The sequence below is a fragment of the Mauremys reevesii genome, linkage group 1 (assembly GCF_016161935.1).
Source record: "Mauremys reevesii isolate NIE-2019 linkage group 1, ASM1616193v1, whole genome shotgun sequence".
Lineage (NCBI taxonomy): Eukaryota > Metazoa > Chordata > Testudines > Geoemydidae > Mauremys > Mauremys reevesii.
In genome coordinates, this window is record NC_052623.1 from 248,475,596 (window position 1) to 248,490,052 (window position 14,457).

At 43.0% G+C, this 14,457-nt stretch overlaps 1 protein-coding gene across 2 annotated transcripts; it reads left to right on the top strand.

Moving 5' to 3' along the window:
* Positions 1-5,828: 5,828 nt before the first annotated feature.
* On the top strand, positions 5,829-13,076 carry LOC120408602 (perilipin-3-like). Of its 2 annotated transcripts, none has more exons than XM_039545732.1 (8): positions 5,829-5,905; positions 6,473-6,549; positions 8,198-8,393; positions 9,211-9,293; positions 9,675-9,924; positions 10,484-10,671; positions 11,747-11,875; positions 11,970-13,076. In XM_039545732.1, exons 2-8 carry the CDS (start codon positions 6,490-6,492, stop codon positions 12,318-12,320), a joined length of 1,257 nt encoding a protein of 418 aa, XP_039401666.1. In that variant the 5' UTR covers positions 5,829-5,905; positions 6,473-6,489; the 3' UTR covers positions 12,321-13,076. The 2 variants fall into 2 exon arrangements, with proteins under 2 accessions (XP_039401666.1, XP_039401655.1); XM_039545721.1 differs by having other exon boundaries at positions 5,889-5,972.
* The last annotated feature ends 1,381 nt before the right edge of the window (positions 13,077-14,457 follow it).

A 14,457-nucleotide genomic window follows, 5' to 3' on the forward strand; every position in this document is an offset into this window, starting at 1 on the left:
ACCTGCTATCCTTAAAGGATCTGCAGCTTTCATGGTACTGATGCAAAAACACATGAGCACTGTGTAAAATCCTGACTAACCAAACAGTTAATGTACTTGTGCCTCTTGACGCTCAAACATGGTTGTATTCTGTTTTATATGGGGGAACTTTTTAAAATGTAGCTATTTGCTGATTCTATTAAAATTGGCAACAAATGGAATAACAATGCAATAGGTCAGTCTTATTTAAGGTGTAGCATATTTTTGATTAGTTCAAGGGGCATTCCTGCAGAGGAACTTAAACGTAGGCAGACTTCCATTTGATTGTCTAAATTTATAGTAGTAACATTCCTCCTTAGGATGGCCAGTACAAAGGTTACGCCAAAGGCTTACTGAGCTACAAAAAGCAGTCTTCAGTCTTTCTTAAATAATCAAACTAAAACCTACATTAAGAATCAAGTATCAGAGGGGTAGCAGTGTTAGTCTGGATCTGTAAAAGCAGCAAAGAATCCTGTGGCACCTTATAGACTAACAGACAGTTTGGAGCATGAGCTTTCGTGGGTGAATACCCACTTCATCGGATTAAGAATCAGCAAATCAGATAAAAAATTGCAATAACCATAAAGCCACCACTTCAGTGATGTGCATTTTCCTATACTTTGAAATTCATCAACTGCATTTATACTTCAGGCCACTTTTAGGATCCTCACAACAAAGGTATTTTTAGCACACATTAGTGATGATTGAAGGGACTAGTGCCAGTACAGAGCTTAATACGTGGTATAATTACAGCACTTGCCACTGGGGCTAGTCAAAAATGGTCTGGCAAATTATTTTTGACAGAAAATTGGGTTTCTAGAAGAGAAGAATGGCCACAGTGGGTCAGACCAATGGTCCATCTAGCCCAGTATCCTGTCTTCTAACAGTGACCACTGCTGGATGCTTCAGAGGGAATGAACACAACACGGCAATTTCAAGTGATCCACCCCCTGTCCTCCAGACCAGGCAGTCAGAGGCTTAAGGACACCCAGAGCATGGGGTTGCATCCCTGACCATTTTGGCTAAGAGCCATTGATGGACCTACCCTCCATGAACTTATCTAACTTTTTTTAACCCAGTTATAGCCTTCACAATTTCCCCAGGCTGATTGAAGTGTGTGAAGAAGTACTTCCTTTTGTTTCTTTTTAAAACAGCTGCCTATTAGTTTCATCGGGTGACCCTTGGTGGTTGTGTTGTGTTATGTGAAGGGATAAATAACTTTCTACGCACCATTCATCATTTTATAGACCTCTGTCATATCTCTTTAGTTGTCTCTTTTCTAAATTGAACAGTCCCAGTCTTCTTAATCTCTCCTCCTACGGAATCTGTTCCATACCACTAATTGTTTATTGCCCTTCTCTATATCTTTTCCACTAAATCTTATCTATCCCTTTCCTAATGATTCCTCACCTGTTAGCCTGTTTTTACTGCCACTGCACATTGAGCAGATGTTTTCAGACAACCATTCACAATGACTCCAAAATCTGTCTTGAGCTGTAACAGCTAATTTAGACTCCATTTTGTATGTATAGTTGAAATTAACATTTTCCAATGTGCATTTCTTTGCATTTATCAACTTTGAATTTCATCTGCCACTTTGTTGCCCAGTCACCACTTTTGTGCGATCTTTGTAACACTTCAGTCAGCTTTTTCATTAGCTTGAGTATTTTTTTTATCTTCCACAATTTTCCCACCTCACTGTTCTATCCCTTTCTCCAGATCATTTGTGAATGTTGTACAGCACTGGTCCCAGTACAGATTCTTGGGGGACCCTGCTATTTCCTGTTCTCCATTGTGAAATGACCATTTATTTCTACCCTTCATTTTCTAATTCTTAGCCTGTTACTGATCCATGAGAGGACTTTCCCTTTTATCCCATGACTGCAATTACATATTTGAGTTCCTTCTGAACCCTTGAGTCAAAACCATCTGGTACTGGTGACTTAAAACTAAACAGTAATATCAATTTGTTCCAAAAGCCCCTCTAGTGATATCACAATCTGGGACAGTTCCTCAGATTTGTCACCTAAGAATCGCTCATGTATGGAAATTTTCATCACATTCATGTGCAGTGAAGACTGATGCAAAGAATTCATTTAAATTCTTCACATTGGCCTTGTCTTCCTTGAGTGCTCCTTTAGCTCCTCATCTGTCCAGTGGCCCCATTGATTGTTTGGCAGGTGTCTTGCTTCTGATATACTTAAAATTCTTTGCTGTTTAATTTGTCTTTTGCCAGCTGTTTTTCATCTTCTCCTTTGGCCTGCCTAATTATACTTGACTTGTCAGAGTTTGTTCCTTTGTTTTCCTCAGTAGGATTTTACTTATAATTTTTAAAGGATGCCATTTTGCCTCTTAATCTCCTTTTACTGTGTTTAACCATGGTAGATTTTTTTTGTTTGTTTTGGGGTCCAATTACTGGGTTTTTGTTTTGTTTTGTTTGAGTCTCTTATGGTGTTTTAAAAAAGTTTCCATGCCTGCAAGCTGCATGGAAACTTCTTAAAAACATCACTCTTTTGACTGTTCCTTTTAATTTCCATTTAACTAGCTTCTTCATTTTTGTGTAGTTCCTATTTTTGAAGCTAAAGGCTATAGGGGAGCGGGGGCTTAATTATATTGCTGAGCTGTCAGCTATATTCACTTCTTTGATCAGATCTTGTGCTCCAGTTAAGATTAAATCAAGAATTTCCTCTCTCCTTGTGGGTTCTAGGACTAGCTGCTCCAAGAAGCAGTCATTCATGCTGTCTAGAAATTTTCTCTACATCCTGTCCTGAGGTGACACATTACCCCATCAATATGGGGATAATTGAAATCCCCCATTATTGAGTTTTTGATTTTTTTGTAGCCTCTAATCTCCTTGAATATTTACAATCACTATCATGGTCATGTGGTATTGTTTGATTCATTTAAGCTTGTTAGTATAGTTGACTCTATACTTTCTTTCACATGTAGTGGCACTCCTTAACCAGCACAACCTACTTTATATATCTGCTCCTGGAAATTTCCACTACATGCATCCGACAAAGTGTGTATTCATCCACGAAAGCTCATGCTCCAATACATCTGTTAGTCTATAAGGTGCCATAGGACTCTTTGCTGCTTTTACAACCTACTTTATCATTCCTATATAGCAGCGGTTCTCAACCGGTGGCCAAATCAGCATGCAGCCGCAGCCCATGTGACATCCTCAGGGCCATATAGGTAGTATTGGTGGCCAACAATAGTAAATGGGTTGAGAACCACTGCAAAACTACCTTATGCTGATGCTACCGTCCCCCATTGATTATCATCATTCCACCAAGTTTGTGTGATGCCTGTTTAATCAATATCCTCACTTAAGGCCAGGCACTTAAGTTCACCCATCTTAGTATTTAGATGTCTAGCATTTGTATACAAGCACTTATTAAATTTGTCCATATTTAGTTGTCTGCCTTCGTGCAATGTAACTAAAGGGGACACTCTTTTGTTTGATTATTTCTATTCAGCTTCTACTTGTACTTTACCAACATCTATCCTCTCCTCTTTAATAGGATATCAAAAATCCCCATTAATAGAGCCTTCCCCTAAGGGATGTATCTGTCCAAACAGTGTGCTCCTCTAAGCCTGTTGGCTTTCCTATAGTCAGAGTTTAAAAACTCCTCTATAACCTTTTTAGTTTTATATGCCAGCAATTCTGGTCCTTCCTGTATAGGTTCTTCCTTTCCCAAAAGCTTCCCCAACCTCTAATAAACCTAACACCTTCCTCCCTACACAATCTCAACCATGCAGTGAGATCCTGCAGTTTTGCCTGCCTAGCCCTGCAAGTGGAGCTGGAAGCATTTCAGAGACTGCTACCATAGAGGTCCTGGACTTTAATCTTTTACCCAGCAGTCTAAATTTGGCTTCTAGGATCTCTCTACTTCTCCCTGTGGCTGAGAGGTGAAGAAGGCTCTAGTCTCAGGAAAGGAAGAGCACATAGGTGGACTCCATCAACACAGTCATGACAAATAATAAAAAGGTTCAGGAGGGGCTACACTCCAGGCAGGGGCAGCTCCAGGCCCTAGCACGCCAAGCGCGTGCTTGGGGCAGCATGCCGCTGGGGGCACTCTGCCGGTCGCCAGGAGGGCGGCAGGCGGCTCCGGTGGACCTCCCGCATGTCTGCGGGAGGTTCACCGGAGCCGCGGGACCAGTGACCGGCAGAGCGCCCCCAGCGGTGTGCCACCGTGCTTGGGGCGGCAAAATCGCTAGAGCCACCCCTGACTCCAGGGATCTGCTATAAGGGTAAATGGGAGGTGAGGAGGTCGGTGCTGGCATAGAGTGAGCCCTCAGGCGTCCTGGGTCATGGTGACCCACAGTTATACTTCCATTTCCACTAGACTGGAAGTGGGGGAGTCTTAGGTTAGAGCTCAAATGATTCATAAAGGGGCATTCTGCTGCCTGGTAACAGAGAGAACCAGCTGAGCACAATTTTGCCAAACTTTGTGTCAGCATCACATCTCCCTGATATCACTTCACTCCCAACATATCTACTGGATTCCTTAAAGGCCATCTGCTGAACTTTTAACTGAGGCATGATCATAACATCTGTACATAAACAGTCCCAATCCATAATGAGCTGCCTGAGAGATTGCATTTGGGTGAGTTGCCCTCTTGAGAGGAATGCAGGACGAGGACTCTTTAGAAGCAGGTGAGCTCAGGGGAAGGATCTGTCACAAGGAAACAGGCTTAGGCATAGAAATCTGGGTACTGATACACAATGACCAAAGATATGTAAGGATATCATCCTACAGGGAGCACCATTTGCAGGAAAGTGTCCCCATTCCTTTGGAGGCAACATGGACAGATCAGTGCACATCAGGGACCTCTTCCTGTAGCGGAGAGATTTGCCCTGGGCTAGCTGAATTTCAAAAGGTGCGGGCCTACAAAAAACTTAACATTGCTTAGCTCTGCTGAGACCACAGCTTATCATGCTGACAAATATAATATTGTTTCCTGTACTCCCCAATCTGTCCATCTCCATCAGTTGTCTCTTGTCTTTTACTTTGACTGTTAGCCCCTTGGGGCAGGGACTGTCTTTTGTTTTCTGCTTGTACAGCACCTAGCGCAGTGGAGTCTTGGTCCATGACAGGGGTTCCCAGGCACTACGATAATACAAATAATAATAAAGGTGGGCAATGAAGAGAAAAGAAGTTGCTACATGGACGAAGAACAAACTAAAGAACCTCTAGCTCTTTTGTTCTGTCCATGTCTCTCCTGCCCTGTGCTGTCCTACCCAATTATGCAATAACTAATAAAAAATGACACGTTATACCATGAGATGGTTTCTGGTAGCAAGCTATATTTTAGGATGAGTTACAGGCAAAGATTCTCCCAACCCTGCTGCTCATTAGGCAGTAAGATGATGGGAAGGGAAAGTTACTCAGGAGCCAGATTTCTGATTCTCATTTATACTACTTATAATATTACCCTATAGCAAATAAGTTAAAAAATCCACAATAATACACTTGTAGCTTTTAAACTATCCAAAGTGAGTCCATGCAGATTGGCTATCTTGCTGCCTGCTCTATGTTAATCAGAAACACTTGCACGGAGCAGTAAGGCCTAACTCCTTAAAGTTATTTAGACTCCTAACTTTGATTGAAAGCAATGGGTATTAAGTGCCTAAATACCTCTGTAGATCTGGACCAAACTGCTCACAGGAGAGTTCATCTTGAACTACTAAGAAATTAACCAAAGGAGTCAATTGTAATCATATGTGTTCAATTATTCACTTTCCCAAGAACGACTGCATGTTGTCCCACATGCATTCTATCCTCATTGGTCACACCAGAGAGTACTTCTTTCTCACGGGTTTGCTGAGCTGTCTGTCTTCAGCTCCTGACCACCTTCTTCCCCAAAGACATCACCACAGGTACATAAAAGATGAGTAGGTTGATGTGCATACTTACTGGAATATCAAGTACAGTTGATCAGGCTAGGTAAATAATTACTGTAGCTGAGATGCTAGTAAATAAAAACACTTTGATTGTTTTCTTTATGCATTTATTAGTTTCAAACATATAGTAATTTGCATAAAATGCTACTTTTTAAAATGTATGAGTGATGGGGTTTGTATTTCTGGTTTGTGGGGTTTTTTTTTTTTTTTCTTACTTCTCTCCTGATAGGGGTGGGGAGAGGAGGTATCAAGTTGGGGCTTTTTTACTGTGATCTATAGCTGGTAGCTTTGGGTTTTTTTTTCTTTTCTTTCCTGCCTGGTATGTAAGATAGAACTCCTTTCAAATGTGACTGCTCAGAGATTTTCTTAATCCTACATCAGATGAGATGTAATTTACAGACTATTTCTCAGAGGTACAAATTAGTAAAACTAGATATTTGTAGGTCTTAAGCTATGATTGATGTGAATGTTGTTAAGCTACAATGTTAGTCAAATGAGTTTGTGCTCTTGACCTGTAACTGCTCCACCTCTCTTGCCTTTCAGCTGTCTCTGACTCCACTATGTCTTCTGAGAAGCAAATAAATGATTCTTCCCTAGAGAACCAGGAACAGGAGCAACAGGTAGATATATGTATTAAGAGGGTGATATACTGACTCTCCCCTATCACTGTCTAAAAGCTATTCTACTAAATGGAAAAAAGTTGTAGTGGTGTTTTTAAACTAAGTGTGGGGGTTGGGAAAGCTATCGGGTGCAGAGGAGTACATGATTTGGACAGAGCCATCCCCTAGGAGAGGATCTATTAGAAAATCCCCCTCATCTCCTAGTAAGGAGATGAGGATGGAAGCTGGCAAAGTACAGGTAGGAAGTGAGGCGACTGAGTCCCATTCAATTACATTAAGTTACAAATAGTGAAGTCCAAAGCTGACTGAAAAGAATTAAGGGATCGCAGAAAAGTGTGTGACTAGGCAACAAAATGGCAGATGATGATCAATGTTGATAAATGCAAGTTAATGCACATTGAGAAAACATAATCCCAACCACACAAAGTGATAGAATCTAAATTAGCTGTTTTCACAAAAGAAACTTCTTGAAGTCATTGTGGATAGTTCTCAGAAAACATCTGCTCAATGTGCAGTAGCAGTTTAAAAAGCTAACTATGTTGGGAATCATTAGGAAATGGGTAGGTAATAAGACAGGAAAAAATCATGCCCCTATATAAATCTATAATACTACCACACACAGTTCTGGTTGCCCCATATCAAAAGAGGATGTATTTGAACTGGAAAAAAGTACAGAGATAGGCACCAAAAATGATTAGGGATATGGAAGCTGTTCCATATGAGGCAAGATTAAAAAGACTGGGGTGGCTTATCTTAGAAAGGAGATTACTAAGAGGAGATCTATAAAATCACAAATGGTATAGAGAAAGTGAATAGGGAAGTGTTGTGAAAGAATAAACATGACCCAAGAACCAGGGCTCACCCAGTTAAACTAATAGGCAGCAGGCTTAAAAGAAAAGGAACTACTTCACACAACACACAGTAAACCTGTGGAACTCATTGCTATGGGATGTTGTGAAGGCCATAAGTATAATAATTTCATGGGGAGAGGTCCATTACTGGCTATTACCCACAGCATGAGGTTGCATCCCCTGGCCATGTTGGCTATCTCTAGCCTGACTGCCAGAAACTGGGAGTAAACACCAGGGGATGGATCACTTGATTCCTTCCTGAAGCATCTGGCATTGGCCATGATTAGAAGACCATATACTAGGGTAGATTTGGCCATACTGGATCAAACCAATGGTCTTTCCTATGTTCTGGAGTCAAGTGACTGCAGAGCTGAATATTCATGGTGACTGTTTCCCATTGTATGAAGGAGACAGTGTGGTTGGCTTTCTTCAGCACTAATGAAACTTTCTTAAAACATGCCAAGCTTGACCTAGCTGAAAGCTACTCTGGGAACTGATCTCTAAATCTGAATAAACCTTCCAGATAACTAATAGCTCTTCAGTTGCAATAATAGGTCTCCTCTCAAAGAGGAGGCGAGTAAGACACACTTGGAGCTTTCAGCTAGTTAATACAGCATCCCATAGTAATTAGAGGACCATTTGACTCTGTAACCCTTCAGACTGTTGAGAACTTGAGAGCCTTTGAATTAGTGTGGGAGGAAAGGTTCATGACTAGGAAATACTAACTGACTTTCCTGCCTCTGTAGGCTTTCCAGTACAATGGCTTTCACAAATTTCTCTCACTTTCTTGCCTGCAGAATCTCTTGAGGCGGGTGGCCAGTCTGCCCTTGGTCAGCTCTGCCTATGACATGGCTGCAACTGCCTACACCTCCACCAAGGAGAGCCACCCCTACCTAAAGTCCTTGTGTGATGTGGCAGAGAAAGGAGTGAAGACCATTAGTGAGGCTGCAGCCAGCAGGGCACAGCCAATTCTGACTTCATTTGAACCACAGAGTAAGCTGGGCTTGCAGGTGGTTTTATGAATGAACATAAGTGTCTCCATCCCACGTGCAGACATAGAGTGCAATGGCTCACAGTCCCATGTCTTGTGTTTCTTTTTGAAGGCCTGTATCTTGCACTTATGCTTGCTTTCCTTACTCCTTGATAGAACTACAGTCCAGAGACCCTACCTTGCTGAGCACCTACCTTTTTCATTTAAGGTTCCTGCACATTTTGAGACTTGGTCATTTTCTCACAGGCAGAGAAGTCCTTGCCAAATAACTTCAGTGACTGCAAGACTGTCTTCAGTCTCTGGTGCACAGACAACTTGACTAATCCAATCCATAGATTGATTACTTTATGTGGGTAATCATCTTGATTGACACCTGTTAAATTCCAATGGCCTTTTAGAACTAAGGAATCAGGTGTGACTCCTGGGTGCTCATGCTTAAATCTAAGCAGCTCATTTTTTTTTCCAGAAGTGCTGAATACCTGAAAGTCGGGTCCCTCTAAATATCAAGGTTCAAGCAGGGGTGGATTTAGTTGCTAGAAAGGACTGCTGTGGCACAGGCCATAAAAATGCAGGATTTCCCTGAAATAAAGGCCAATAGCTAAGGCTGAACTAAAGCATATGTCTTAGGGAAAAAAAATCCAATCTTGATTTAAATTCCCAGGAATGGAGTCTCCATCATAATCCTACGTACATTTTTCTCCAGTAGCTTACTACCCTTGGAGAAGATCTGTCTGAATTTGTCATATAGCAGTGACCTTACCCTTTAGTTGATCGAACTGAGTTTGACTTGTAGGGGACTAAACTTGCCTTTCTCTATAGTTGCAGCAGCGAATGAATATGCTATTAAGGGACTGGACACACTGGAAGAAAAGCTGCCAAGCCTTCAAATTACAGCAGATAAGGTAAACTTCTGCTTTTCTCTAGAGAAGGTTGTAGTCACATAAACCCAGTGGGTAAGAACTGGACCAGAGCTCTGGAGGCAGCCTCATGAACAGGCTCTGGTTCAGGAGAGTGGTTGAGTCATGTAAAGGAGCTACTCAGGCAACAAATCTCCGTTCCTATGTAGAATGAGGCTAAAATAGGAGGGTGGCTAAAGACTAGTAAATAGTGATCAACTAGATGGTGGTATCATGGTTCTTCTTTAGGGAACGCTATGTAGAATTTGAGGAAAGGGCATGGGGCGGGGGGGGGGGGTGGAGACCTCTGGATCTCAAGCAGAGAATTGTATAAACAATACATGAAGAAGAATAATTACCAAATGTCTTCTGCTGTCGCCTTCGTAGGCTGCTTCAGACACCAAGGAGCTAGTGCCATCCAAAGTGGAAGCTGCCAGCAGATTCTCCAGCTTAGTAGATGTGACCAGAGATGCTGTGCAAGAGAGCGTGGAGTCCACCAAGTCAGTTATGACCCACAGTGTGAACACAGTCATGGGCTCAAGAATGGGCCAGATGGCTGTGAGTGGTGTGGAAGCAGTGCTGGAGAAATCGGAGGAGCTGTTAGATCAATATCTCCCCATAACAGATGAGGAACTAGGTCAGAACTGAGATACTGGTTCCTTTCATTAGAGGTCTTGGTTCTTTTATTTTCAAGAAGGCCCTTTTCACCTTATGACATGCAAAGCTGGAGTCAAATGTTATGCTCCATCTGTCTTGCCTTCACCCACCTGGTCCTTCATTTAGACATCTGCTTTTCCTGTACCATCAAAGGTAGCTGAACAGTGCTGCACAGTTCACAGGCTACTGGAAAGTAGGTGGAGATGGTTAGGATGTCACTTGTATCCTGAGGCTTATCTAGCCAGACAATGAGATGTATTGGGCTCTTGGGGTAGGGAGTGACGAAGGGGAATGAGTTAAAGGTATTTGGATACTTCTAACTCTTCTTAGTGCAGCTATCAAATGTGTCTGAAAAGGCAATTTCCAAATAAGGATAGCTATGGTTGCTATTGCTTGTGACATATCTAGCAACTTCCTGACATAATGAATCCAACAAAATATTGAAAGTAGCTATAGTCTAGCAGGATGGCAAAAGGGAGGATGGCATAATGTGTGGGGTCTTTGTTTTGTTTTTGTCAAACCCCATTTATTTCCTTCAGCTGAACTTGCAACATCTATAAAGGAGGATGAAGTGGCTCCTCTCCAGCCTCAAAGTTACTTTGTGCGCTTAGGCTCCCTGTCAAGCAAACTCCGCCGCCGTGCCTACCAGCATTCTCTAGCCAAGATTAAAAATACCAGGCAGAGTATCCAAGAGACTCTCTCCCAGCTTCATCAAACCATTGATCTGGTAGGCACTTTCTCTGCAGCATTCTATTCTGGAGCTGATTTGGGCTGAACAGACTGAGACCCAAGTGTCTTCTCTACAGGGTGTCTAGGCTCTCCTGTTCTCCCTGACTACCAAGGTTCCACTGGAACTAGCTGCTTCCTAAGCTAGTCTCTAACTTGGGTCTAGGCCAGGCCAGGCAAACTTTCTGGCCTGAGGGCCACATCAGGTTTCTGAAATTGTATGGAGGGCCAGTTAAGGGAGGCTATGCCTCCCCAAACAGCCAGGTGTGACCAGGACCCTTTCTCCCTCACTGCCACTGAGAACCTCTGCCCCCTGTTTCCCCATCCAACCCCCTCTCATTCCTGACTGCACCCCAGAACCCCTGCCTCCATTCAACCCCTCTGTTCCCCACCCTCTGACCACCCTGACACTATCCCCACTCCTGACCCCCACCCTGAACTCCCATGGCCTCTATCCATCCACGCCCTCCCTGCCCCCTCTCCATGATGACTGGAGCACCAGGACAGCCAGCCATGCCACTGTGCAGCACAGAGCACCAGCTCAGACTGTGGCTCTGTAGCTGTGCTGCCCAGCAAGAGCTCGCAGCCCAGAGCATTGCACTGGTGGCACAGTGAGCTGAGGCAGCAGGGGAGGGGCTGGGGGCTAGCCTCCCAGGTCAGGAGCTCAGGGTCCCGGCAGGAGGGCCCCATAGGCCAAATGTGGGCCGTAGTTTTCCCACCTGGTCTAGGCAAGCAGCCAACACCAACTGCCAAAATACCTTGGTTCCATCAAACTTCACAAGCTAAGCAACACCTGGCCAACTCAGTCTCTGGAAGGGAGATCTCTGAAGAAAGCATGTGTTGCAAGTGAGCGACTCAGTGCAGGGGGAGGGGAGGGGAAGATAATTTCCTCTTGGCTCTGGAGCACTGTCTGTGTGTCTTTTTGGCATATTTGCCAAACATACTGAAATATAGTCCAGTCATCACCAGTATGGAGGAAGCCCCAGTATCTCATAGATGCTCAAAAATGCTTGTGGTGTATAAAAGGTGCTACAGAAGTGTTGTGGTAAGACTTCTTTTTCTCCTTGCTCCTCTAGATTGAATATGTGAAGCAAGGAGTGGATCAGAAGCTTCAAGATGGCCAAGAGAAGCTCCACCAAATGTGGCTGGACTGGAGCAAGAGGCAGACAGCAGGGAGTGAGGACACAGACTTGATACAAGCTGAGGTATCTAAGTAGCCAAGATCCAGCTTTGGGCTGTGGCATTTCTGCCTATCTCAAGAGTCATCTTCTACCTCACTAATCACTTGTTTCCTTTCAGCAACTGGAGTCTCATGCTCTGACAATGTTTCAGAGCATTATACAGCAGCTGCAGGTAACCTGCCTGACCCTAATGTCAAGCATCCAAGGCTTCCCCTCCAACATCCAGGATAAGGTGCAGCAGGTTCGCCACAGCACAAAAGAGCTCCAGGCTTTGTTCTCCACAGTCCACTCCTTCCAAGACCTCTCCAGCAGAATCCTGACCCAGAGCCGCAAACAGGTCACCAAAGCCCAGGGCTACATGGATGAGCTGCTAGAGTACATAGTGCACAACACTCCTCTGTCCTGGCTAGTGGGACCCTTCATGCTGTCTGGTAAAATACCAGAAGAAGCCATGGAACCATCAGAATGAGGGTGGGGAAGACTAAGTGGCTTCCATAATCAGCTCTGTCAAACTTACTGCAGCTCACTTGTAAAGGACCAAATTTTCCTTAACACTTTTATAGTGATTAACAAATAAGGTCTGAAAGCTTAAACCTTTGTGCAGCCACATCCTGACATTAGATTGAATTGTTTTTTTCATTGTAGGAAATGGAGCTGCAAGCAGCTTCTGGCTCAAATGTTCTTCACCACAATACCGGAGAGGCACTTAGGGTAGAACTCAATCTCCCCTGGATAGCAATCTCACACCTTGCATGGGCTGCATGCTACCTGGGGCTGAGCTAAGATAAAAACAATGATTGCTATTTAGAAAGCAAAAATCAATGTCACCAGAAGTATCTTTTAAATGAGGGTGAAATATGAATGTAAAACAATACATAAGCTGCATTCTACATTCCAGGAATTCAACTTGGAGAAGTTCTTGCTAGACCTCTAAGACTTCCCTTCTTAAAGCAGTGAGGAATGGTACTAAATACACCTTCAGCTCTAGGTGTCTCATGTGGATTGCTGAACAAGTCCATTGACATACACATGCACTAGAAAGGCAGTGTGTGTGCTGTTACTCAGATGACTGTAACCATACCACACAGGCTAGTGTACTAGTGACTACCTTTACACTTGTTTTGGTAACTGGCTCACTCATATTCCCTTGTCACTTTTCTCCTCAAATTGCTGTAGTAGAGAACTTTTGTCTCTTGTAAAATAAATGTATTGCATACAAACCTGTCTTCTAGCTTGTTCTTGAATTGCTTTAACTTTTAGTTATTCTTAGACTGTAGTAACAGTAGTCCTTTCTAGTGTTATCTCCTGTATATCACAGAAATCCATTCCAGGAAGTCCAATAGCTGTAGGTGAATGAGCATCTCTTTAAAAATTTCTAGTGCTGGAGAACCAACAACCACCCTTGGCAACCTGATACCATTAAGAAAAGGTAGGAGACCATACCAACAGCCACCTATCCTTCCTTTACTCACATCTTTCATTGGGATCTTAAGGAAGATGGTGTCTCCACATAGTATCCCAGAATTCTTTTTAGTTTAGTTGGGACCAGTAAAGATCCTCATCCCTGGGGCTTGAGGGTCCTAAACTTCTTTTGAGGGTTAGATAAACATTATTTCCCTCTAATGTCTGTATTCTAATCACACACTCATCAACTTTGTCTTCTTACTATACTGTGAAGGGACCTAGGGCAACATTCAAACTTCAATCATCAGTTTGAGTTCAGTAGCAAGGAATCTTGACTAACACAAGTTAATAGTAGCACCTCACTAGTTGTGGAGGCTACTATAGACGTGTAGGAAAATACATTTTTGTATAAAGTGCAGCACTATTGTATGGGAAGCTGTATTATCTTAAAATACTACTCCTTCTGTCTTCAGCCACAGCATCTGGGGGTTCAGCAGTAGTACTAGTGTAGCAGCACGTATCTGAGCTTGGGGGAAGATTCATTCCATTAGATGCCATGTAACTAGGGCCCTAACAAATTCATGGGCCATTTGGTCAATTTCAGTTGTAGGATTTGTCGGAGAAAAACTCAGTTCTCGCTTTTTCTTTGGGTGCAGCAAAATCAAATACTTTACTAGAGAGAGAATAATTACAATAGAGGGAGGGAGTGCCCTAGGACACAGGGTCGCCCCAGTCCCAGACAGGTCTCTCAACTGGTAAACAATTACAGCAAGCATTTATACCTTTGTTACAGACAATAACTAGCAATAATACAGACAATAATGAGCAACAACTGCATTTTGTTTATACATAAGCCAGTCTGCTATCTTATTTTTCTCACTCCTAGAAGACACAAGCCTGCATATTTGGTTATCAGTACAAGGTCGTAATAACTTTTTACACAGTTCTTTTCCTCTCACCTTACACTATCCTTGCTTCTACAAGTCTCACATCATTAGGGTTACAGCTGGCCTAACTCTTGCTAACTGACTGACATGCATTAAAATTCCCTTCAAATCCTTGTTAATTCTTTCCCTGCTTCCACAGACTTAAAAAATCATAAATTTCATGATTTCAGCTATTTAAAGCTGAAATGTCATGGTGTTGTAATTGTAAGAGTCCTGACCCAAAAAGGAGTGTGGGGGCGGGGTTTGCAATACCGC